This window comes from Ovis canadensis, chromosome 7 (genome assembly GCF_042477335.2).
Source record: "Ovis canadensis isolate MfBH-ARS-UI-01 breed Bighorn chromosome 7, ARS-UI_OviCan_v2, whole genome shotgun sequence".
NCBI classification, from domain to species: Eukaryota; Metazoa; Chordata; class Mammalia; order Artiodactyla; family Bovidae; genus Ovis; species Ovis canadensis.
Window position 1 is genome coordinate 19578118 of NC_091251.1, and position 27174 is coordinate 19605291.

Consider the following 27174-nt stretch of genomic DNA (forward strand, 5'->3'; position numbering starts at 1 on the left):
GTGCTGAAATTGAAATTCCAATAATTTGGCCACATGATGTGAAAAACCGACTTCTTGACAAAACGAACTTACTAAATTAAAGATAACACGCATTCATTTTCACTTTAATCAGCGGGGAGTCTACCATAATCCCCCCAAACTAGGAAAAAACACACACCTTAACAAACTTATCTTCATTTATTAATGAAAGGAAGTGGTGGATCAGTCGTGTCTAACTCTTTGCAATCCCATAGATCAAACACAAGTCTTCCACATTATAAACACACACTTCATACTATACCATCTGACTAACTCTCCTAGTGAAACATTACAGTTCTTTCATTAACCAGTATCAGTAGCCTTGTCGAAACAAGACCTCAAAAAATTAGTTTAAGACTCAGAGTTGTTCCTCTCCACGGAAATCTTTAGTAAAAGGCGAAAGATTTATACGATCTGAAGAGAAACCAGAGTATAACCTACAGCCGCCTAAGTCACAGCTCGGGTAACAGGAACTCCTACATCAGTGAGAGTGACTAGCTAACACCGAGAGCCAGTGCCTGAACAAAAATCTCTAGATTACTCTGTAAACAAGGGTCTAATTTCAGAACACACAGGTAAAAGAAAATTTGAAGTTTTATAATTTTAAACTTGTACGGTGTGCAGAGCCCGGTGGGTATGCAAATAAGGCAAGTGGGCGGCCTTTCCGCCCGGGAAAGCTGTCTTCACGCAGCGCCCCTGTGTCGGCACTAGGGGGCGAAGCGGCGGGCGGCGGGCTGGCATCGACACGCCGCACCGAGCGGAGACCCGGGTTTCAGATGTTTTGTGTACGTGTATGTCCGAGTTTGATTTCTGTGACAGACGTTGCTTTTAAGTTGAAAAAGAAAAAAGAAAATAGCAAGTGATTGACACCAAATTCATGAGCGCGGTTCCTGCCTTCGGTGGATTGAGGGTTTTCAAAGTTTGACAATTTCCTTTTTCTTGAACTGCGTGCTGGGCGCAAAGGTGTTTTGTCTGTACCGTGCACGTCCAAGAGGTACACTCTGGAATATTCTGCCGTTTGAGAAAAATTCATAGCCGTGTCCTGTTTAAAATTGGAGCTTTGGATGTGGTTTGGGCTCTAACTTTCACTCCCTGCTGGTTCCTTTCCTGGAAGGGCAACTAAGATCCCTCAAACTGCGTAGGCCAAAAAAAAAAAAAAAAATGGCGCGGGAGCCTGGTGGGCTGCCATCTATGGGGTCGCACAGAGTCAGACACGACTGAAGCGACTTAGCAGCAGCAGGGTTATTTTGACAAGTTACCAAGTTGAGTAAAAGTGTCACAAACAGCCATTAATTGGGCACCCAAAGCCCAACCTGACCATCCCTTCCCGCGGACCCCAGAGAGGGTGTCCTGGAGGGCCTCCCAGGAGAGAAGGCCGGTGGAGGCCAGCAGGAAGAGCCCTGGTGCCTCCTGGGCGTATCTTCCTCATGAAATTTCCCTTCACCCTGCTACTAGGAATTCACAGCTGAATTCAGCAAAAGGGGAAAGCGGTGGGTCCCTACATAATTGGATTTTGAGAGAGAAAAAGAACATTCAGCAAAAAGTGCTGAAAGAGCAGTGCGTTGCTTCTGAAGTCATAGAACTGCAGTGAAAGGGAGCCGCTGGGTCAGTTCTCCCCAGACGAGAGGCAACAGGTGCAGAGACATTACTTTATCAACAAAGGTCCGTCTAGTCAAGGCTATGGTTTTTCCAGTGGTCATGTATGGATGTGAGAGTTGGACTGTGAAGAAAGCTGAGCACCGAAGAATTGATGCTTTTGAACTGTGGTGTTGGAGAAGACTCTTGAGAGTCCCTTGGACTGCAAGGAGATTCAACCAGTCCATTCTAAAGGAGATCAGCCCTGGATGTCCTTTGGAGGGAATGGTGCTAAAGCTGAAACTCCAGTACTTTGGCCACCTCATGCGGAGAATTGACTCATTGAAAAAGACTCTGATGCTGGGACGGGTTGGGGGCAGGAGGAGACGGGGGATGACAGAGGCTTAGATGGCTGGATGGCATCACCGACTCGATGGATGTGAGTTTGAGTGAACTCTGGGAGTTGGTGATGGACGGGGAGGCCTGGCGTGCTGCAATTCATGGGGTCGCAGAGTCGGATATGACTGATCGACTGAACTGAACTGAACTGAACTGTGAGTGTGGACCACAGGTCCACAGAGGAAACTGTCTTCTCAGACTCTCATGTTTATTATCTCCAGCCTTCTGAACAAGGATGAGTGTGTGTGTTTTTTTTGTTTGTTTGTTTGTTTTTGCATTTGGACCTCTAGAGATTTCCTGTAAAGATTCCTTTAAATCAATGGAAGTTCCTCTATTTACGCAGCTGAAACCAACCTAATGTTGTACCACCAGACTTTGTAAATATCCAAAGATACATGAGTGGCCTCTGAGGCTGTTCCCTTTAGTGTCCCTCTCTCTCCAAACTTTTTGGTCTGAGTACTTATTTTTGATCACTAGGTGGAAGTTAACATATAGAGTCAAAATATCTAGACTACTTAACCCTTAACTTCTCCTGGCTGCTCTAATCTCTCTCCTCTGGAGGGGCCATATATTTTTTACAGCTACAGAGTTGGGAGAAACCTCAGCATATTGCCCAGTGCCCCTCATCTCTGCCGTCCTACCCAATCTCTTCTGGGCCTACTTAAATCCACTTGATTAATAAAAACCTCCTCCCTGTTTGGCCCTCCTCCTGAGCTTGTGGAGTTCCCTCCAAGGCTAATGAGAAGGATTAGTAACTCTGGGCAGGTGTACAGGCTCTCAGTCACTTTCTGTGGATAAGAAACTGGGCAAGAAAGGCCGCTGTGAAGGTGGAGCAGGCTTTCCCATTCAGTGCATTTCATGAGCTCCACAGTACCTTTAAGCTAGTGCACATGTGGTACCAATAATGCATGAGCAGACCCTGAGCTCTGGATCCCGGTTCCCACTGGCTTTGGCTAATATCCTTGACTCCGCTCACAGATCTCAGGCAAAGGACAGACTGTCCCTCCCATGGATGAATCCAGGTTTCTTTAGGAATGGGACTCAGAGACTCCTTCCCTAGATGACCCAGGGGACTCAGGATTTGCTTGTTCTGCATATGGTTCTCATTGCAGCTTCGTTTTAGGATCTCTCAGCTGAACACCTGGCTCTTCACAGTTAGGGTTCCTCAGTCTTTTCCCCAACAAATGGTCAGACTTGGAGGGAGAGGAGCGGGACAGGGAAACTCAGCCAGCTGAAGAGATAACAGACAGGAAGGCCAGCAGAAGCTGCAGAAGTGGGGAAGGCACCCCATAAACCTGCTTTGGTCATTGAGCCCCGTCAGCCTGTCTGATCCTCCCCACACACAGCTGTCTCCCATGAAAGCATCCAGAGCCCACTGAAAAGGAAGACAGTCCTGGGTTTCATACAAAACAGGCTATGAACATACATCTGCTGCCTTGAATTGAATGGAATTCAGTCGTAGGGCACACTCCCAGGTAGCATGGATCAAACTGGAGTGTCTGACTTCTTCATCCTGCCATTAAATGCTGTTTGATGACGGTTGTCAGCCTGAGGAAACCAGACAGCATTTCACCCTATAATAATTGTTACAACAGCTACCATTCAGTGAGCACTGACCTTGTGCCAGGCTCTTTCCTGAGTGCTCTGTAGTTATTAGGAGAAGGCAATGGCACACCTACTCCAGTACTTTTGCCTGGAAAATCCCATGGATGGAGGAGCCTGGTGGGCTGTGGTCCATGGGGTCGCTAAGAGTCGGATATGACTGAGCGAGACTTCACTTTCAGTTTTCACTTTCATGCATTGGAGAAGGAAATGACAACCCACTCCAGTGTTCTTGCCCTGAGAATCCCGGGGACAGGGGAGCCTGGTGGGCTTCCATCTATGGGGTCGCACAGAGTCGGACACGACTGAAGTGACTTAGCAGCAGCAGCAGCAGCAGCTGTAGTCATTAGCTCATTTGAGTATCCCGGCAATGGCTGCTTTGATGTTGCTACATGGGAATGGCTTAGGGTCGCTGTCTGATTGCAAAGAGGTGAGAGAATGGCTTGCCATTTTGCTCACAGGCAGAGGTATCTGTACATAAGATTGAGGAAGTATGAAAATCATTTACATCAAAGAATGGAGATATTGCTGATAAAAAGAGATGTGGCGGTCAAGACATCCCTCAAAATCATGCCTTGGTGCTACCATGAAATAGGTTTTATTCTTCCCAATGCACAGAGGCAGACACTGAGGACTTCAGCGGTTGGAGGACTTCCTAAACCAACATATTTAATACATGTCCAGACCTCAACCCAAGTCTGTCTGCTTCCAAGCTATAAAATGTATAGTTGCTCAGTTGTACTTAGAAGAAGTGAAAGAAATTTATAGACTTCATTTGTCAAAAGTTTTCTGTTACTAAGATTGAGGTAAAAAAATGTGAAAGGTTCCTAAAAGAGATGAAATAAATGAACATTCCTGATTAACTTCTAGAGTCTTCAATGGAGAATGAAGTTCAACAGCACAGTGAAGAGGAGGTCCCATTTGAAATCCAAATGCCAGCCCCACAGAGGATACTGCCTTGTGAAAACAGCCCAGAAAGGGCTACTCCCTGGCGCATGGGCAGTGCCCATGGTCCTCCGAGAAGGGGGACAGTACAGTGTATTGACTGGAGTCACCAGATCTGAATTCAAACCTGGCTCTGTCACCTTCCATTTTGGGACCTCAGACCAGGTACTCAGTGTCTCTGAGCCTCGACTTCCTCGAATATAAATGAAAATATTTCTTCATTATAGGATTACTATGGGGATTAACAGTTTAAGTCACTCAGCAATGATTTGTTAAGCGTCCCTATGTGCCAAGCTCTAGAGGTCTCACTGAAATAATGTGTGGACACAGCTTTCCTCTGGGCCAAGCACACTGACAAACATTCAGTAAGTGGTGCGTAGTTGCTTCAGTCATGCCCAACTCTGCGACCCCACGGACTGTGTGCAGCCCACCAGGCTCCTCTGTCCATGGGGATTCTCCAGCAAGAATACTGGAGTGGGTTGCCATGCCCTGTCTAGGGGATCTTCCCGACCCAGGGATCAAACCCCCGCCTCTCTTGTGTCTCCTGCATTGTAGGCTGGTTCTTTACCGCTAGAGCCGCTGTAGCTGTGATTATTATTACAATGCTTCTTCTGAAATGAAGAAAATAGAGACAAGTACGGTGCAAGTGCGGTGTACTCCATGGCCCATCGCAGCACCGCCCTGGGTCAAGTGCATTCCCAAGAGGCCAGGCCTCCAGAGTAAGATGCGGACGCCCACACAGGGTGGATCCTGCCCACCCCGTGGCCAGGATGAGGGAGTAGAGACTGCTCCTTCATTGCTTCCTGCCTTGCCCACGTGCAGGGGCCGAGGCCAGCGCCAGCACCGATAACTGCCTTCTGCTCTGTGGTCTGCCAGAGTGCGGGAGGAGTCAGCCGCAGGGCCGGTCCGTCTGTGCCGGCTGCTCTGGCAGTTGCAGCAGGGACAGGAAGACAGTGCGATTTAGTGGGGTTTATTTGAGACCCACAGCTAACACACCTCATCAGGCTGGCCCAGGTCGTGCGGGTACCGATCTTGAGTGAGGCGGTCCACGATGCGCACGCTATTGCTCTGAGCGGCAGAGTGGGCGGCGTTCATGCAGTCCTAAAGAGGGCCGGGGGAGGGGCGGCCATTACTCTGCAGCCTTCCCCCTCCTGCGCTGTGAGAGAGGGCGTGGGTCCCGGGGTGATCCACATACCTGCCTGCCTCTCGGCTCTCTGGTCCGCTCCAGCTCGAGTCAACATGAGCACGCTCTCGAGACTTCCAGACCAGGCTGCAAGGTGAAGTACTGTCAAGCCATGCTTCCTGAAGAAAAGAGAGGAAAGGAACCCATCACTTGAGTGAGCCACACACTATCTCAACCAGCAAAAGCCAGGTGAACACCTAACTGCTGAAGATCAGGAAATGAGAGGGTTCAGTATGCAGCAAAAGTGATATTTCAATTCTATGGGGAAAATGAACACATTTAACAGTAATACAGGTACAAGTGATTCATCATCTGGAAAAAAAAATTAAATCCTGTATCATATCATACATACAAAAACAGCAGACAAACAATAAACATACTAGAAGAAAATTTAGATGATAATGTATAGTGTTTTGATTCAAAAGTTATAAAAGGAACAAGTTGATAAGCAAAGTCAGTAAACAAATGATAGATTTTTAAATGTAGCTCAATGCAGATAGTTACTTTCTGTAATATATGAAGTATCCTTGCAAATCTACAGGGACCAAAAAAGGTACTCTATTAAGATATTAGTGGAAATGAAACCATTTCAGTTTAAACAATCTGGCAATATCTATTACAATTTTAAATACAACCAGCAATCCCACTCCTGGGACTCTATCCTGTGAAAATAAATTTCTGGACGTAATGTTATCTAAACAAGGTTACTAACTGCAACCCTTAAAACTGACAAGGTAAGTAAATGTCCATCAACATGGGAATACTGAACAAATCAGGGAACAGTCACACCACATCATGTAGGCATTAAAAGTAATTAATTAGGGCTATAACAGTTGGAGAGATTTCCACTAGGTGGCTAGTAAATGTGGGAAAGAAGATGCAGAGAAAATATAATACAATCCCATTCTGTATGAAACAAGCAATGACCAAAAACACTCACATGTGTTTATGCATGTGTCTGTATCTACTGTAGGTGGGTAAGCAGGGGAAGATGGCAATGTGGGTGTGGTTATATGAGCAAGAGGAAAGCACAGAATAAACACACAGGTCCTACATTACTAAATGTAGTTACTGGAGAAGAGGAAGCTACGCCAAAAAAGGAAACCCAGAGAAGACTGAAGCCATAAAAAGAATCCACTTCTGTATAAACTATTTAAAATGCGCTCTCTCTATAAAACCATGCACGCGTGTGCGTGCACATACATGTGCGTGAGGGGCTGAGATTCTGCTCAAGACCTACTGACCCGCAGTGATGCTGCGACACTCAGACTTGTGCACCAGATGAGCAGGCAGGAAGCGCGAAAGGAACTAGCTAGCAGTTAGCACTGGTTATCTCAGGAGGAGGGAATGAAGGGCTGTGACTTGGGGAAAATTGAGACCTGAGCCCCAGGCCCCAAGTTTAAGAAGTCTACCCAGCAGACATGACGAACATCATCTGTAGACTCAAACAAACTGACCTCAGACTCTGTCTCTGCCACTTCCAAGGTTGCAGTCTTGCTCAGCTTAGTTAACCCTAAGCCTCAGGATCCTTATCTGTAAGTTCATGTGTCTGCTTTTCTATTTCCTTTTACCCCTGTCAATAAATCTATGAATAAGGTCTAAGGATCTTATAATGTGGTGACTCTAGTTGGTAAGACTTTTATACAAGTGAAATTTGCTAAGTGCATAGAATTTACATGTTCTCACCAAAAAAAAAAGAAATGAGATGGTGAGTGTGTTAAGTAACTAGATGGGAGGAATCTTTTGACAATGTATACACACACTGAATCGTCACTATGTACAGTTTAAATGTATCACAATTTCATTTTTCAACTATACCTCAACAAAGCTGAAAAAAAATTCTTAAATAAATCTCTTTTAAAATGAAGGCAAACAACAATAAAAACAAGAAAACCCACAGGGTTTATAGGGGAAATGAGACAGGTACCCAACACTCAAAAACTCTGTCATTAATACATTTTCATTTTTAAAAAATATAGGCTCCTGCTCTGGACTGAATGTTTGTGTCCCTCAATAACTCATATGTTAAGTCAAATCCCCAATGTGATGGATTTGAAAATCATGCCTTTGGGAGCTAATTAGGTCAAGAGAGTGGAACCCTGATGAACGGGATTAGTGACCTTATAAACAGACACAGAGCTTGACTCCTCACTCTGCTCTCCAGTGAGAGTGAATAAAACCAGAAGTGGCTCTCACGAGACACTGGAAGTGCTACTATCTTGATTTTGGACTCTGCAGTTTCCAGGTCTGTGAGAAATAAATGTTTGTTGTGGAAACCACCCAGCCTATGGTATATTTCTTACATCAGCCAAATCTAAAACAGACCCTAATAAAAACAGTAGTACAATTGTACGTTAAATGGTTAAGTATGTAAACCAATAAACATGGTACTACATATTAACAAAATCATCTATAACGTCTGTAAATGTGCCGTCCAAAAAGTAAGCCTTCTCAGAACATCTTATTTGCCTCTTGTGATCAATTGTATATGTGAACCTGGAGGACAGTTTGATAAACGTATAGCATACGAATCAATAAACAAGGAATGAGGTTCTGTGGGGGCCTTCCATTTTGAAGTGCATATGCCTTTAGCAGTAATTTGGGCTGCCACTGAAACTGCATTAATGTCTTCTCTTATTTTCAGTAAAGTTCAGGTATGGAGAAGCAAAAAAAAAAAAAAAAAAAAGAACACACCCCAGATTACTGAGATGTAAGCTGGGAAATAAGCAGGTTGACAATACACAGCCTTGACGGACTCCTTTTCCTACTTGGAACTAGTCTGTTGTTCTATGTCCAGTTCTAATTGTTGCTTCCTGACCTGCATACAGATTTCTCAAGAGACAGGTCAGGTGGTCTGGTATTCCCATCTCTTCGAGAATTTTCCGCAGTTTGTGATGATACACACAGTCAAAGGCTTTGGCATATCAATAAAGCAGAAATAGATGTTTTCCTGGAACTCCCTTGGTTTTTCTATGATCCAATGGATGTTGGCAATTTGATCTCTGGTTCCTCTGCCTTTTCTAAATAAAGCTTGAACATCTAGAAGTTCATGGTTCACGTACTGTTGAAGCCTGGCTTGGAGAATTTTGAGCATTACTTTACTAGCATGTGAGTTGAGTGCAATTGTGTGGTAGTTTAAGCACAAGCTGGAATCGAAATTGCTGGGAGAAATATCAATAACTCATATCTGCAGATGACACCACCCTTATGGCAGAAAGCAAGGAAGAACTAATGAGCCTCTTTATGAAAGTGAAAGAGGAGAGTGAAAAAGTTAGCTTAAAGCTCAACATTTAGAAACTAAGATCATGGCATCCAGTCCCATCATTTCGTGACAAATAGATGGGGACATAGTGGAAACAGTGGCTGACTTTATTTTTATGGGCTCCAAAATCACTGCAGATGGTGATTGCAGCCATGAAATTAAAAGATTCTTGCTGCTTGGAAGAAAAGTTATGACCAACCTAGACAGCATATTAAAAAGCAGAGACATTACTTTGCCAACAAATGTTCGTCTAGTCAAGGCTATGGTTTTTTCAGTAGTCATGTACTGATGTGAGAGTTGGACTATAAAGAAAGGTGAACACCTAAGAATTGATGCTTTTGAACTATAGTGTTGGAGAAGGCTCTTGAGAGTCCCTTGGACTACAAGGAGATCCAACCAGTCCATCCTAAAAGAAATCAGTCCTGAATATTCACTCGAAGGACTGATGTTGAGGCTGAAGCTCCAATACTTTGGCCACCTGATGTGAAGAACTGACTCACTGGAAAATACCCTGATGCTGGGAAAGATTGAGGGCAGGAGGAGAAGGGGATGACAGAGGATGAGATGGTTGGATGGCATCCCCAATTCAATGGACATGAGTTTGAGCAAGCTCCAGGGTTGCTGATGGACAGGGAGGCCTGGCGTGCTGCAGTCCATGGGGTCACAAAGAATCAGACACAACTGAGCGACTGAAGGGAACTGAAAGCAGCTTTGAGAGTAGATGTTTGTATTATCCTCTGAGCACCGCCTGCCCTCCACCTGGGAGCCTTTGTCCACATCTGGAGTCAGAAATTCCATTTACCTTGTTGGCCTCTTCCCCAGACTTGGAGGTGCTGGCCACATTGAACCAGAGTCCTCACCTCTGGCTTATGCAACTGATCCTCTGGGCAGCCATTTTATCCTTACAAATGCATGCTACTGGACATAAGGTCAACATGAGAAATAAGCAAACGCCTAAGTCCTACTGGTATTGAAGAAACAGTTTTGTCACCAAATACAAAGAGCACATGACATGCGTATTCTTTAAAGAGATCTTTCCAAAATGAATACTGTCAATGGAAACAGTTTGTGTGTGTGTGGAGAAAAGAACCCAAGTGACCAGATGTCCCCCTTACAATAGTTATGCTCTAATCTGAGTGCCGAAGAATTGGTGCTTTTGAGCTGTGGTGTTGGAGAAGACTCTTGAGAGTCCCCTGGACTGCAAGGAGATCCAACCAGTCCATCCTAAAGGAGATCAGTCCAGAATGTTCATTGGAAGGACTGATGCTGAAGCTGAAACTCCAATACTTGGCCACCCTATATGAAGAGCTGCTCATTTGAAAAGACCCCGATGCTGGGAAAGATTGAAGGCAGGAGGAGAAGGGGATGACAGAGGATGAGATGGTTGGATGGCATCAGCAACTCAACGGACATGAGTTTGAGTCAACTGTGAGAGGCCTGGCGTGCTACAGTCCATGAAGTCGCAAAGAGTCGGACATGACTGAGCGACTGATCTCAACTGAACTGAATCCATTCTGCCACATGATGGGCTTACTGCATCAGCAATATCCACCCTGACCTTGTGATTAAGCAAGAAATCCACAGCAGATAAACGATTTGTCCCCACTGCAAAATGCAAGGCTGTGAGGTTCATCTGAGGAAACATAATTTCTGTCTTCAGGTATCTGATTACTATTTTGCCTTCTAAGATTCCTGGTTCTTGAAATGGCCATAATTTTTTTTTAACCTGGTGCTTTTGTTTTGATTATCTACTCTTTGCCTTGTCTTTAAAAGCAGTGAGAACTGTGTCCAGCATAATCTTACATTTCTCTACTATTAGGTAACATCAGAGAATTTAGCAACCAACTGGAGTGTATACAGCAAGCTGAAATCCACTGCATAACCTATGACTGACTGTAACAATATAATAGATTTCAACTAGAGTGTAACAGCTGTATTTTTCCTATGTGCAATCATTAATAATGGTAGAATATATTGATAATGCATAACAAAAAATTTTCCTAGAAGTTCAGTCCATGTGTGGCTCTTTCCCCTGTAGTTTTTTGGACTGTAAATTGTATTAAATCAAACAAATCAAGAAAGAAAAGGAAGAAACAAAAAGAAAGAAGGGAGGGAGAGAAGAAAGGAAAGAAGGAAAGACACACACAGAAGAAAAAAAGCATGACTATCTTTTGCTTCAAAGGAAAGCCAACTTGTCTCCCAGGATGTCTGGGGACAGTCTGCTGTGCTTCAGACAAAGGATGTTTTGCTTGTAAGTAAAACACATGTCGCATTTCCCATATTCTGGACATTGATTTTGCCTCCAAAGAATTTACTATCCTTTGCTTCTCATTAATAAATTATTGCAAAAATATGAGAACTGTTTAAACATCTGATTTCCTTAGTAGCTAAATCGGTTATAAACCAAGTTTGACAAAACATGAGTTACCCTTGCTATTGTTTGCAGTCTAGAGCTATATTCTAGGATGTCCAGTTTGGGCTTAGAAACTCCCCTTTAACTTTATTTGTGAATAAGGATACAAACCAAAATAGCATCCAAGATAAGTCAGTAAAACCACTTCCACTTTCTTTTCATCTTTGTCATCACCGATTTTAAAGAACTCTATAAGCAACCATGTCAGCAATATGCTGGAAACAGGACTAAAAAAGATGTCACTAGAAACTATAATATAATTCACCAGGCGTTTATGATAACTTGCTACACTGGCTGTTAGTTTTAGTGTATTAAGTACTCTTATATAAAAGTATGGTTTAAAATATTAGAAAGTTATGTGGAAAAATTTTCAAAGGGTTATTGAAAGGTACATTGGAGGATCTATTTCCTGCTGTTTAGAAAAATGATTATTGCTTTACTTATTCAACAGTTAATCTAGATATTACCTTCAAAGATCCTTATTTCTTTTGCTCCCTTCCTTTCTTGTTTCCTTTCCTCTTTTTTGTTCCTAAAATTGTTCTGCTGCAAAAATTTGCCATTTTTCTACTCTTTCTAGGATGTCTATGTATAATGAACAGGATATTCACACATAACAGTCAATAAAGCAGAAATAGATGTTTTTCTGGAACTCTCTTGGTTTTTCTATGATCCAATGGATGTTGGCAATTTGATCTCTGGTTCCTCTGCCTTTTCTAAATCCAGCTTGAATATCTGGAAGTTCACGGTTCATGTGCTGTTCAAGCCTAGCTTGGAGTATTTTGAGAATTACTTTCCTAGCCTGTGAGATGAATGCAATTGTGTGGTAGTTTGAGCATTCTTTGGCATTGCCTTTGTTTGGGATTGGAATGAAAACTGACCTTTTCCAGTCCTGTGGCCACTGCTGAGTTTTCCAAATTTGCTGGCATATTGAGTGCAGCACTTTCACAGCATCATCTTTTAGGATTTGAAATAGCTCAACTGGAATTCCATCACCTCCACTAGTTTTGTTCATAGTGATGCTTCCAAAGGCCCACTTGACTTTGCATTCCAGGATGGCTGGCTTTAGGTGCGTGATCACATCATCTTGATTATCTGGGTTTTGAAGATTATTTTTGTACAGTTCTTCTGTGTAGTCTATCCTTTGTGAAATGGGCCTAAATTGGACAAACCTTGTATCTTGATATTAACATCCCAATTTTAATTGAGATAAGTTGTTAATAATTTTTATTCTCAACAATAAAATATATATTAAAAAAACAAATTATTTATTTTTTTGAAAAGATGATAAATTCACATGGTCCAAGAATTTACAAATTAGTAAATGTTTTCCAGTAAACATTTCCCATTCACCCCTACCCTCTATTGTCTGGCTCTCATGCTATCCTTGCCATACATATCCATTATTATAAATTTCTTCTCTTCTTTCCAGAGTTTCTTTATGTATAAACAGCAAACATAAATATATTATACCCTTAGTCTATTCCTCCATCCTTTTTATACAATAAATAGTATATACCTATATTGAGTGCTGCACTCAATGCCAGGAAATTTGGAAAATTCAGCAGTGGCCACAGGATTGGAAAACATCAGTTCTCATTTCAATCCCAAAGAAGGACAATACCAAAGGATGTTCAAACTACCACACAATTGCACTCATCTCACATGCTAGGAAAAGTAGTGCTCAAAATTCTCCAAGCTAGGCTTCAACAGCATGTGAACTGAGAACTTCCAGATGTTCAAACTGGATTTATAAAAAGCAGAGGAACCAGAGATCAAATTGCCAACATCCACTGGATCACAGAAAATGCAAGAGAATTCCAGTAGAGCATCTACTCTGCTTAATTGACTATGCCAAAGCCTTTGACTGTGTGGATCACAATAAACTGTGGAAAATTCTGAAAGAGATGGGAATACCAGACCACCTGACCTGCCTCCTGAGAAACCTATATGCAGGTCAGGAAGCAACAATTAGAACTGGACATGGAACAACAGATTGGTTCAAAGTCGGGAAAGGAGTACGTCAAGGCTGTATATTGTCACCCTGCTTATTTAATTTATATGCAGAGTACATCATGTGAAATGTTGGGCTGGATGAAACACAAACTGGAATCAAGGTTGCTGGGAGAAATATCATTAACCTCAGATATGCAGATGACACCACCCTTATGGCAGACAGCAGAGGAACTAAAGAGCTTCTTGATGAAAGTGAAAGAGGAGAGTGAAAAAGTTGGCTTAAAACTCAACGTTCAAAAAATGAACATCACGGCATCTGGTCCCATCATTTCATGGCAAATAGATGGGGATACAGTGGAAACAGTGACAGAGTTTATTTTTTTGAGCTTCAAAATCACTGCAGATGGTGACTGCAGCCATGAAATTAAAAGACGCTTGCTCCTTGAAAGAAAAGTTATGACCAACCTAGATAGCATATTCAAAAGCAGAGACATTACTTTGCCTACAAAGGTCCATCTTGTCAAAGCTATGGTTTTTCCAGTAGTCATGTATGGATGTGAAAGTTGGACTATAAAGAAGGCTGAGCACCAAAGAATTTATGCTTTTAAACTGTGGTGCTGGAGAAGACTCTTGAGAGTCCCTTGGGCTGTGAGGAGATCTAACCAGTCCCTCCTAAAGGAAATCAACCTGAATATTAATTGGAAGGACTGATGCTGAGGCTGAAGCTCTAATTCTCTGGCCACCTGATGCAAGGAGCCGACTCATTGGAAAAGACCCTGGTGCTGGGGAAGATTGAAGGAAGGAGGAGAAGGGGATGATAGAGGATGAGATAGTTGGATGGCATCACTGACACAATGGGCATGAGTTTGTGCAAGATGGTTAAGGACAGGGAAGCCTGGTGTGCTGCAGTCCATTCGTTGCAAAGAGTCAGACATGACTGGGACTGAACGTCAGCACATTGTCCTATATTTAGCATTTTTCCCTTACCAGTGTAAAGCAGTTTCCTTTATATATAAGTATATAAGCACACGGAGAGAGTTTCTTCTTTTGTTACAGTTACATAATGGACTGTGGTGAGAAGATAACATAATTTGTTTAGTTTCCAACTAATGGGCACTTAAATTATCCTTGTATGCTTATGGTAGGTCAGTTGTGTCCAACTCTATGCAAGCCTATCGTCTATAGCCCACCAAGCTCCTCTGTCCATAGAATTCTCAAGGCAAGAATACTGGAGTGGGTTGCCATGCCCTCCTCAGGGCATCTTTCCGACTCACCCAGGGACTGAACGCATATCTCCTATGACTCCTGCGTTGGCAGGCGGGCTCTTTACCACTAGCATTACCTGCTGAGAAGGCGATGGCACCCCACTCCAGTACCCTTGCCTGGAAAATCCCATGGACGGAGGAGCCTGGTGGGCTGCAGTCCATGGGATCGCTGAGGGTCGAACATGCCTGAGCGACTTCCCTTTCACTTTTCACTTTCATGCATTGGAGAAGGAAATGGCAACCCACTCCAGTGTTCTTGCCTGGAGAATCCCAGGGACGGGGGAGCCTGGTGGCCTGCCGTCTCTGGGGTCGCACAGACTCGGACACGACTGAAGCGACTTAGCAGCAGCGGTAGCATTACCTGGGAAGGTCAAATTGTTCTTAACCCTTTGCTATTATAAACAGAACTACAATGAATAAATTTATATGTGTCTAAACTTGCTTTTTAAATTTATTTAGATATTTTAATTGTAAAATATATTCAATATAAGATGTACATCTTAACCATTTTAATTTTCTTATTTTATTTTTTAAAAATTTATTTAGCTATTTATTGGCCTCACTGTGCAGCATGTCGGATCTTAGTTCCCTGAACAGGGATTGAATCTACACTCCCTGCATTGGTAGCATGGAATCTGAATCACCAGACTACCAGGGAAGTCCCCATTAACCATTTTTAAATGTCCAGTTCTATAGTGTTAAGAACATTCACTTTGTTATATAGCCAACCTCCAGAATGTTTTCATCTTACAAAACTGAAACTCTATAAACTATAACATTCATTTCTTCCTCTCCTAGCCCCTTTCTTCCTCCTGTCTCTGAATTTGACTGCTCTGGGTACCTCATCTATGCGGAATCATATGATATATTCCCTTTTGTGACTGTGTACTCAAGGCTCAACCAAGTTGCAACATGTATCAGAATTTCCTTCCTTTTTAAGGTCGAATAAGATTCCCTTGTAAAGATACCACCTTTTGCTCATCTGTGAGTGGACATTTGGGTTGCTTGCACCATTAAGCCGTATTGTATATTTGTTTTTAAAGATGGACAGCTTTATTTCTTGCATGTGATGCAATTCTGCAGGCTCAACCGTGGAGGGGCTTGGGTGACCAGCTGTTCGTCCCAGCTTTCCTGAAAAGATATAAGAGAAGACATTGTGTGGCGGCTCTGCTAGGTACTCACACTCACATCTTTGTTCAATTCTTGCGTCTCTTCTGCGAGGTGGATGAAATTATCCCAGTTTTTAAGAGAAGACTTGGGAGGTTTTTGATGACATCAGGGCCACTGTAAGAGGCACGGCTGAGCATCAGAGCCAAAGCTACTGGCTGCTTGGCTCCCCAGCACTTCTAGAAGCTGCAGTTTTTCCTTCCAGATCTTTACCCTCACTAGTCACGAGCTCAGGGCATCCCTAATTCCCATTGCAAGCCTGGATCCTCCCTAGTCCATTTTAGGACCACACATTTCATGTTTGTGGATTCTGAAGTGGTGAAATATTACTTTACTTCTCTCAGTATGTTAGTTTTCTTTTTCTGAACATAAAAGCAATACAGTTTGGAAAACATGTTTGTTTCAGTTTGTAACAAACTAGGGAGGAAAACAAAACCAGCCGTATTTCCATCACTTAGGTGAAATTCCACCAGTGGTGGCTCATTAAATTCCATTAACATTTAGTGTTAGTATTGGTTTGGCCAAAAAGTTCAATTAGATTTTTCTGTCACGATATCTTACAGAAAACCCAAAGGAACTTTTGTCCAGCCCGATATTAACATTTAGTGTTAGTAGCTTCTCGTGCTTTCTTTTTGTACTTCATTCTATTTTTTCGTTAACAACACCTCCAGGCCAGTCTGGTGAGTAGAGAATCCATAGCATTGGGCAGGGAACTCACGTTGGGCCCCTAATGCCAGTGGATTGAATATTCCAGTGAACATGTCTCTGCTACAGCTCGAGTCTCTTTTCAAAACAAAAGCCACAGTTTCCTGAGCCTCATGATCTGTTTTCCAGACTTCCTTTCTCCTCCTCCCTCTTTTCTCATCGGGTCTGGTGCCTAGGTGGCATCCAGGATGCATATAATTAATGATAAAAACTCTCTTTTCTCCCTGTTCCCATGATTTTTACTAAAGATAAGTGACTGTTTCTAAGACTGAATGAAGGTCTGGTCTGGCCCTAGTAGCTCAGATGGTAAAGAATCTTCCTGCAATGCAGGAGACCTGGGTTCGATCCCTGGGTCAGGAAGATAATGGCTATCCATTCCAGTGTTCTTGCCTGGTCTATCCTGTGGACAGAGGAGCCTGGTAGGCTACAGTCCGTGGGGTCACAAAGAGTCGGACACGACTGAGTGGGTAACACACACACACACTGGATGGGAAAGAAGGAGCCAAGTTTTGGGGTAAAGTTGACTTTCCCTGTCCTCTCAGCCTCTGGTGTCACAAAGCTCCCAGAGGGCCACGTACCCTCAGCAGCACAACTTTCTGCATTTCTACTCCAGCCATGCTCCCTGCAAAGGTTTTCCTACGAGCTTGAAACCTCTGGCTCTCAGAATGCTGCCTTCCCCGAATAGGCTCATTATGGTGATTCAGATGGCTTTACAAGCCAGAATTTAGATAGCATACAATTAGACGCTTGCTAAATGCCTGCAGAATGAAGTTCTGCTTAATTTCATTACTATCTCTTTTGATTAGAAGCTGATTACTTTCAGCTCTAATGTTCAGGTTCACCTGGGTCTCAGTGTCTGGACTAGCAGACAAATCATTTAAATTGGTGGGAGGTGCATTTCACAAATACTCAGTCGTGTGAGAGACTTATCAGGATAAGTTTCTGGATCTCTAAGCATAGAAACATGGGTTTCTGAGGTTGGAACTTCTTCTGAGGTTATTTCTTTTCTTTCTTTCTTTCTTCTTCTTTTTTTTAAGGAAAAATATTTATTTATTTGGCTGTTCTGGGTCTTTGTGTGGCCTGCGGGATCTAGTTCCCTGACCAGGGATCAAACCTAGGCCTTCTGCGTTGGGGACAGGGAGTCTTAGCCTCAGGACATCCAGGGAAGTCCCTTCTGAGGTTCTTTCTGACCATTCATTTTAATCATCTTCAGGATCTCTGAGCAGATTTTCCATGGGTCCTTTGGAAAGCAAATGAGAACCAGCATCTTTTGCTTGGGGACAGTATAGATGTGTGGCTTGTGCACTGCACAAAGTCTAGGGGAACTTTGAACTACACCCGCCTTGACAAAGGTATGCCATTTGTAGTTTATATGAGGCGCCCTATGGACTCCAAGGATTCATGCCCCCAAATTATGTCTAAAACAGCCTTTATTGCTCATTCCAAGGGCTTCCCAGGTGGCGCTGTAGTAAAGAATCCACGTGCCAATGCAGGAGACGCAGGAGATGGGGCTTTGATATCTACGTCGGGAAGATCCCCTGGAGGAGGGCATGGCAACCCAGTCCAGTATTCTTACCTGGAAAACTCCGTGGACAGAGGAGACTGGCGGGCTACAATCCATAGAGTCTCAAAGAACTCAACATGACTGAGCAACTGAGCATGCATGAATGATTTGGTTAAGATTCCAACCCCTCATCTTTGTTTAAAGGTGGTATGATATAATAGAAAAATCTCTTGATAGGCGTCCAGGAAGTTGAATTCTACATTGTATTAGTGTTACCATTATTGATATTTATTCTGAGTAAAATTCATCCCTCTTCTGTTTTATTACTCCTCCCTTCTCAATAGATGGCCTTTACTTGCTGATCTAACGTGGCTCTTTGGGCTCCTGCGTCATGTCAGCATTCCTCTTGGGGAGGAGGAGGGAAGGAAGGGGAATGACATCCCTCTTCTCTTTAAGGATACTTCCCAGAAGTTGCATGTGCTGCCTCATTTACACGCCACTGGCCAGTACGTAGTTCACATAGGGAAATACTCGGGTGGCCAAATGCCCAGCTAAAATCAGGAGATCTCTTTCAGAAGAAAGGAGGAAAGGCAGTTTGGTGGGAGAAGCAGGCATGGGATATTAGCTAAAGTCTGTGCCACAGGTGGAGTTAGCTTTTGGAGGAGAAATGTGTGTGATCACATTATTTATTTGCCGAGGACTTCCCAGTGCAGTGAGCCGGAGTGACCCCTGCCAATCTTAGAGAAATGCTTGGGTTCTCATTGATAGCGTGTGTATAAAAAATATCACCTGTTGATGGTGGGTCCCTAGGCCACAATCCTTTCTCTTGCCCCATTGACACAGCTCCTGACGCTACCAACATCTAGCGTCTCTTAGACCATTACCATGTGCCACAAGCAGTTCTAAGGTACAATATGTATTATCACACTTGCCCCTCACCACTACACAGAGGGGAAGTTATTGAGACCCAGGGAAGCTGAGGACTGGCCCACATTTTCCCTGCAAGGAAGCAATGGCGGTGGTGTAGTTGCTAAGCCGTGTCCGACTCTTGCAACCCCATGGACTGTAGCCCGCCAGGCTATTTGTCCATAGGATTTTCCAGGCAAGAATACTGGAATGGATTGTTGCAGTTCAGTTCAGTTCAGTCGCTCAGTCATGTCCGACTCTTGTGACTCCATGGAGTGCAGCGCGCCAGGCCTCCCTGTCCATCACCAACTTCCGGAGCCTGCTTAAACTCATGTCCATTGAGTCAGTGATGCCATCCAACCATCTCATCCTCTGTCTTCCCCTTCTCCTCCCACCTTAAGTCTTTTCCAGCATCAGGGTCTTTTCCAATGAGTCAGCTCTTTGTATCAGGTGGCCAAAGTATTGGAATTTTAGCTTCATCATCAGTCCTTCCAATGAGTATTCAAGACTGATTTCCTTTAGGATCGACTGGTTGGATCTCCTTGCAGTCCAAGGGACTCTTTAGAGTCTTCTCCAACACCACAGCTCAAAAGCATCATTCTTCGGCGCTCAGCCTAAGGGCAGACTGCCCTGGCTGTGGCCGCAAGGAGCAGCAGCAGCCTCTGCACGGCTGTGTTCACCGCAGCTGAGAGGCACCACGCCTAGGGAGAAGTAAGGAAGGCTCAGGTCAGCTCAGCGGAGGCGTCTTCTACAGCCCCACCTTCTGACGGGGCAGGGGGGGTCTGTGTGAGTCTTTTTTTCTGCTTTAGTGGCCAGGGTCCTGGGAGTGTGGGTTCACTGTCTCTCGTCCTGTCCTGTCCCACCCATGGCGTGAACAGCTGAGTCTCTTCATCCTTTGTTAGTACCAGTGGTGGGAACAGAGGTGTGGAGCTCAGTGGGGCCAAGCAGGCCAGTCTACTTTGGCTCTGAGGAGCCCAGCGTGAGCGCCCAAGAGGGGGACTGCTGGCTGTGCCTGCTGCCACAAAGTCTCTGGCTATATATGGTTCCTTCTGGAAGTTCCCAGACTCCCATTCTACTAAGGGGTCAGATGTCATTCAGATGGGTTAGTCACTCAGTGATGTCTTACTCTTTGTGACCCCAAGGACTGCGGCCCACCAGGCTCCTCTGTCCATGGGATTCTCCAGGCAAGAATATTGGTGTGGGTTGCCATTCCCTTCTCCAGAGGGTCTTCTTGACCCAGGGATCGAATCCACATCTCCTCCATTGCAAGTGGACTCTTTACCATCTGAGCCATCAGGGAATGAGCCAACAGTCCTGGTAGGGAAGTCCATATTTAGTTTTTGTATCTTTGTCTTTTATTTGGCTGCATTATTTAAATCTCAGAAAGCATTAAAGCAACAGCAATTCTAAGTGTGGCTTAGTACCACGTTATTTGGACACAATTTTTCTTCCTCTTTTTAGCTATAAGCCCACAAAGTATGAACACCCAAAGATGGCAAACCAGGTAGGCTTGTGTGAGTTACTTTTTACAAAACAGTTAAAATACTTTCAGACAAGTATTTACTCTAGCATTGATGAACTATACTACTGAGGATATATGCATTCTAGTAAGAAACCAATAATGAAAATGATTATGACCATTAGTAAAGGCCAGTCCTATCCACATCTCAAATGTTTGACATTTTTATGTGCTGCACAGAAATGGTGAAGCTTTTGTTAGGTGGGGATAGAAGAGCTGAAATAGCAGCCAGTGATTATTCAGATACCTTAGGAATCCTACGTTAAAAGTTGTTAAAATAAAATCTTTTGCTTTGTATTTTTATTAGATATTATTCTTATTTAGACTTTTGCAGTTTGCAACATACCAGTGTGCCGGCTGTTCAGTACTCAAGTATTCTGCAATGGCCATGCAAACCTTGTTCATCTTGAGAAGACAAAAACTGGTCTCCAGGACATTCCTCTGCCTTCTTGCATCAGTATTCCCTCTGATAGCTGCCACTCATGCCGCATCTCAATAGAATTCCCACCCCTCACTCCACCAAGATTCAATTCCTTTGGGCAGGAATTTCATTACTATACAACCACCCTCCACTGTCCTAGACTGAATCCCTGGTCCAATAGGCTGGAGCCAGAATTTAGGCCCTAGTCTCTCTTCCCCTGAAGAATCTCACGCCCAGACTGATGTCTAATTTGCTAATGCTGAGAAATGTCCCCTTAAGGCCTTTTAAGGCAAAGTGCACTGATTTGCCTCTTTGCTTACAGTAGTGTTTAATTGGCTCAATAATCCTGGTACATTGGGATTATTTCAGAGTCCACTCTGTCCTCCCCAGACTTTTCTTATTTGCCTTTAAGACAAAACAAACTTGACAAAGTTGACAACACTTGACAATTAGAATTCTGTTTAATGGCTCTCCTTTTCCCTCTGATTTCTGTTCCCTCTTCTTTTTCCTCTTCCTCTTTGTCTAGCCTCACTCTCACTTTCTTAGACCATCACTATGTTTTATTGAGGATGACTTTCCCAGGTTCCATCTTTTTGCTTGTTTTTCAAATGGTTGTTTTCACATTTTCTTTAAAAATAGGAATATTCACTGGTTCTATTTTTAATTCCTGTTAGCATTTTTAGATTCTTTCTCGTAGATGAGAATAAATCATTTTCCTACCAGATGAATAAGGCCTCTTTCCTTGCCAATCTTTAAGATGGGAGATTTAGATGAACTTTGAAAATCATAAATCATGCCTATATAGTTGGTGATGTAGACCCACAGAAAATGCTAAGAGTTGTTAACCCCTGGTGACAACTGGGATCCTGAAGTCTGGAGTTGGAGGAAGACTTGTTTTTTTTTTTTTTAGATATATATCCTTAACACTTTTTTAAACCAAATTTATTTATTGTTATTATTTTAAACTCTCTTTGTTATTAAAGAAGTTTATATCCTGGCCTAATATAAAATGGTTCCTAATGAGAAAATTAGAAAAACCATTGAAATTTCCTCTCTCTCTCATATCCATTTACTCATCTACCTAATCACCTAATCATCCATCATTAAATTCAATGGTTTAAATGGGAGCTTCCTAACATCTGGTTTATGCTATTTTAATTTCCACCAGTTCTGGCTTATGTTATTCCTGCAAATAGTTCAGTGCTTTACAGATGAGTTATTAATGCTTCCACTGCCTGTTGAAAAAGACCTGGGCTTTCCAAATCCCCGGCCCTTTCTGTGGAAGCCTGAAGGACAGCCCAGTCCTGGAATGCACACAGCAGGTGTGCTTCCAGAGAAATGAAAGTGCTGTAGTGCAGAGCTGAGAGCAGAGGCATTTTGTAGCCTTCCCTTTAACTGTTGGTGTTTGGGGTTTTCATCTTCGATTTCCCAGGAGATGGGATGACAAGAAAAGGAACAGGGCTGCTACCACTCCTCCTGTTTGTTGGAGTCTGCCACCCCCACCCTTATCTCTTTTACGTAGAGAAAGGCTGGGGTGAAAAAGACCCTGCATTCTAAAACCTTAAACAATTATGGGACAGTCATTCCTCCCATTCTTATCCCAGCTTCTGTTCACAAAGTCCAGATGCTAGAGAGCGGTCTTGCCGTGCTCCTTGGCCAAGTTTCCCGGGAGTTTTTGTGGACCTTCCTGAGTTTACTGATGCTGTGAGGGTGCAGGCTGGTCCATCCTGGAGGCTGGGGCACAAGCCCCCCCACTTTCTTCTCATAGGTTTCAAAAACCAGGTTCCCATACCCCTTTAGTCCACTTCTTGCCCCAGCATTGACTTCCAGATTGCTGTTCAGACTTTCACTAAGATTCACTTTTATTAAAAAGAAAGACAAAAAGAGAAGCCACCACACGTAAAAGAGGGAAGGAGACCTCTTGGTGGGCTGTGTGTCCTGGGTGTCGCTTATTCCCTCCCTCCGGAGGGAGGCTGGTCTGGAGCCCGGACGGCACTTGCATGACAGCTACAGCCCTAAGGAACCGTGACCTCTGCTTTCGCTTTGTGATTCCCTCCAGTTGTTTTGGTTGCATTCTGTAGGACTCTGGTGGAATCTTCGTGTGTGTGTGTGTGTGTGTGTGTGTGTGTATTCTTCAAAGGGACAAAAGTTTCTGAACTTTGACAAGTCAGAAAACAAGACTCAGTCCAGGCATGGTGCTGTTGGACAGCCTGGCTGCAGTGCTGTAATACATGTTGTATTACACACGTGATTGCATTACATACCGTGCAGTTGTATTACACACAATGTGATTGTATTACCTAGAATGCAGTTGTATTACACACAACATGACAACATGATTGTATTACGTATTGTGCAGTTGTATTACACAAGTGATTGTATTACGTACCTGTGCAGTTGTATTACACACAATGTGATCATATTACCTACAGTGCAGTTGTATTACATACAACGTGATCGTATTACATACACACAACGTGGAGGAGCCCTGTGTTCTGCAGCCCTGAGAGTCAGGGTGCCCGTTCACTCTCCTCACAGTCATCAGAGAGCCGGGGGGACAGAAGCATCGACTATGGGGTCTCATAAAGAATATATCCAATCTGGGCCCCACGGAAATGGTGACAGGAGAAAATTAAACACCCCAAAGAAGAAAAAGCGATATTGGTTGGAAGTAAGGCATTTAAAGATGCATTTGTTGTGGTGACATTCCCATAGCCGAGGCACCCTCGTCTGTTTCCTTAGAAGTGGTAAGCAGGCTGGGGTAGAGGCCTGGGACACAGCGTGGCAAAATCCCTCACACTTCCTGAGTCAGACAGACCCCAGCTTGTTTCAGACATTTGTCTCTATATTGGATGACAAAAAAAATCAATCCAGTGATAGTCAATGTTGAAAGCATAGTCTTGGTCACCACCTTACGGATTCCATCTGAAAAAAATACATTCATACATACTCCGAAATGAGGCAATCAGAAGAAAACATCTGAAATGATCTGATAGGGTTCCTTTCAGCCTAAGAGCAGAGCGAGAACATGAAAGGACACATCAACCAGCTCTACCCTGACATTCAGGCAGGATCACAGCCCGGGCACCTGGCTTACTGTCAGCTGAAGGCCAATGAGCGGCAGAGGCTGGCCCGTTCGCAGAACTTTACGGACGCCCGGATCAGAGCCATCGAGGGGCAGCGGTCAGGCCAGCGTGGCCCAGGCCATGTGGGCAAGAGGCAGTCAGTTCACTTACACCACACACAAGTACATTATGGCACTTTTATTGCTAATTCTAAGGATACACTTTCATGTGGAAAAAAAGGAAGACAATGCATTTAAAATGTTGAATATTGATTACAGTTTCTAAAAAAGGATTTCTTTTGTATTAAGATTTCTCCTTGTTGCTAATTAGGCATATAGTGTTCTGAAAAGTCTTCAGAAAAATGGAGTTGCCTTCTGGAAATTTCTCTTGACCTAAAAAATTGATTTGGAAATACATTATGCCTTCAGAGTACTCGCTGTCAGGATAAGGGTTTTGATGTATTGCATTCCCACATTACAGGGTGCCTAGAGTGTGATTAGTGCTGTGAGGGGATCCGTATATCAGCTCTGTAAGTTGGGGTGCATGTTTGATGGAGCTGATAATCAGGTTGGCATGACAGTATCATGGTAACAGTCACAATCCAGTTATGTTGTAGCTGGCGTGAAGGAAGTGGTGGTGGTGGCTTAGTCATTCAGTCATGTCTGACTCTTGTGACCCCATGGACTGTAGCCAGCAAGGCTCCTCTGTCCGCGGGATTTCCCAGGCAAGAATACTGGAGTGGGTTGCCATTTCTTTCTCCAGGAGAACTTCCTGACCCAGAAATTGAACCTCGACCTCTTGCACTGCAGGCGGATTCTTTACTGAGCTACTAGGGAAGCCCAGGAATTGGGCTTTTGAGCAAAGGAATGACATGTTGATTCTGGTATTTAAGGAAAATTAGTCTGGTGGTAGCAGGATAAGGAGGGGCCCCGGGTTCACCTAGGGGTGCATTCTTTATGGGTACAGTTTGCTCCCCCCGAAGTGCCTGTCCGTCTAACAGTCAACACGGCAGACTTCCTACCCAGAGCTCGGGGCCCACATTCCTCAGCATCTAGCAGGCGTTTGTAACTGTGACCTGTAGGCAGACGTGCCCATGGCTTCTCACCTCCATACCCAGCACTTCCCCCAACACCTTTTAGGGGTAGAAAGTCTACTGAGATATGCCCAGTGGAGTCCTGCCTGGCTAGGAACTGCAGTCTTCTACCCGAGGAGCTTTCTGAAAGCTGGCCTGGCAGGTGGGCGCATGCTGGCTGCTCAGGGTGTGTTTAACAGGCTGCGGCAGCGTGACCTGGGAGCTTCCTGACCTGCAGATCCTCACTCCAGACTGGCTGAACCAGAAGTGCCGGCCTATCCCAGTGCCATCTGAACGCTGAGGAAAAAGCTCCACATTGCTTTAAGATTTTCCCTCCCCTCTCCTCCTCACTTTGACCCATGTTAAGCACAGTAGGTGCGTGACAAGAACTCCAAACTCTGGTGCTTCCTAGAAGAACCAGTGAAGGAAGGGCTTTCATGCACTGGGCTTCCTATCTCACAGCTGCCAGAAGGGGAATGAACCTGCAACCACAGCCATGTGGAAACTGAGTTCCCAGGAAGGAGGCATCAGCATCTATCTGCCCTTGGCGCTTGGCTCAGGAAAGGAGAGCTTCTGCGAACACGGCCACAGGGCTCTGCTTATTTGGCTGCACGGGGCCCTGGTGACACAGGCCACGCCGGTCAAGCACCTGTACAAGGAGCTGGTGCGCACGGACTTTCCAGAACCAGCTGGTGAGTTAGACCTTTCAACAAACAGGTGGAAACTGCTGCTCCCTTAGAATGGTCGAGGACAGTCGGCAGACGTGCTCCCGAGCCGTGGCAGTGTCAGCCAGGTGTCCAAACACGCAGCTTCTCCTTCGGTGACTTAGTCATTCTGGTCCTGTTATCAGCCTGGCAGTTGGGTGTCATTCCCCAGCTGAGCATCTGAAAAGTGTAGGCGAACCTTTGTGTGGGGGGCATGGTGGGTGTGGGATGGGAGGTGGGCAAGAGAGCTGAACCGTCTCATACGGTTACAGCTAAGAATGGTCTTGCTCAGAATGCCTCTTCCTCTCGGGATCTCGGCAGGTTAGTGTGTTTGAAAAAGTTCCCTCTGCATTGAGAGAAGAGAGCTGATGGGCTATTATTTTGCCAGCTGGGATTACTGCTTTTTAAAAAGCACTCTACCAGGGACCGTACTGTCAGGGAAGACGGTTTGAAACCTTATCAGCATATTAGGGGTGTTATTTATCATTCATGTAATAATCATTCAAGCAAAATATAGGGACATCTGCCGTTATTTTCCCTGGTACAGTTTTACCTGAAACTGAGAACATAAAAAGAGCATCAGATTACAAATCCAGTATTGTTTCAAGCAGTGGTAGGCACAAAGGAATAGTGCCTGGATGACGTCTGCCTTCCGTGGTCTTATCCTCCTAGCTCTGGGTTGTTCCCTATGCTTTGAACTTTGTTTCTTTGAAAGAGTGTCCACAAGAGCCCTCAGAGGCAGCCCACTGCAGTGGGTGAGGGCATGCACTCCAGGTGAGACTGTGTGAGCGTACAGCTCAGCTCCGACAGATAATGGGCTGTGCGATTTTGAGCAAGTGCTCTAGAGAACTCACTCCACCAGTGTTCTCAACTGTTGACTAGAAAAGCGTCTGTGTCAAAGGGCCGTTGTGGGATTGAGTGATAGTGCCTGACTTGTAGCAAGTGCTTAATAAAGGTCAGCTATTAATCATGTTATCTGATTTTCTCCAGAAAAGACTCGTCAATTTAAAAGTGAAGCTGACTCAAGGCCCAAGAAATGTGCAGTTTCATAAATGCCTAAAGAAATTAAACTAAACTGATTTTCCATTCAGTATTCAATCCTCTTAAATTCAGTTCTTTAAATGTCATCAAGTTCTTCCAGCAGTAGTATTGATTTTCCTTTCAACTATGAAGATCGCAGTGACAGGATTCTCTAACAGATGAAGAAATGGTATTATACCTTCCAACCACTGAAGTAAAAATAATTTTGGTTTTGCTTAAAGCAAGTTGTATATGATTTTCCCATTTCTGTCATTTGATGCAACACCTGATAGCTTATCTAGTGAGAGAATAATCTAAGATTTTGTATATCATGTTTTAAAAATTATGATGGTGGGAACATTACAGTATATGAAAAAAACCAAGGGTTTTAGGACAGAGAGACATGGTTTTGCAGTTTATTAGTTGTGAGCCTTTGGTCTAATATTCAAGTTCTCAGATCTTTAATTTCCTTCTCC

General features: G+C 44.0%; 1 protein-coding gene, 1 long non-coding RNA gene and 1 other non-coding gene across 3 annotated transcripts in view; 1 reads left to right on the plus strand and 2 right to left on the minus strand.

The window, feature by feature from the left end:
• Positions 1 to 26730, plus strand: part of ANKDD1B (ankyrin repeat and death domain containing 1B) — an 82026-nt gene extending 55296 nt beyond the window's left edge. The window contains 5 exon segments of the mRNA XM_069597375.1: positions 5527 to 5816; positions 23142 to 23209; positions 23852 to 24025; positions 25535 to 25666; positions 26669 to 26730. Coding sequence (XP_069453476.1) covers positions 5527 to 5816; positions 23142 to 23209; positions 23852 to 24025; positions 25535 to 25666; positions 26669 to 26730 — 726 coding nt within the window.
• Positions 337 to 452, minus strand: LOC138444501 (U5 spliceosomal RNA). Its single transcript, XR_011258518.1, has one exon. It is a non-coding gene; the product is annotated as a U5 spliceosomal RNA (small nuclear RNA).
• LOC138443275 (uncharacterized) lies at positions 5494 to 5835 on the minus strand. The gene is made up of 2 exons (XR_011258059.1): positions 5735 to 5835; positions 5494 to 5640 (listed from the first exon to the last, which is right to left on the minus strand). It is a non-coding gene; the product is annotated as an uncharacterized lncRNA (long non-coding RNA).
• Positions 26731 to 27174: the final 444 nt, after the last annotated feature.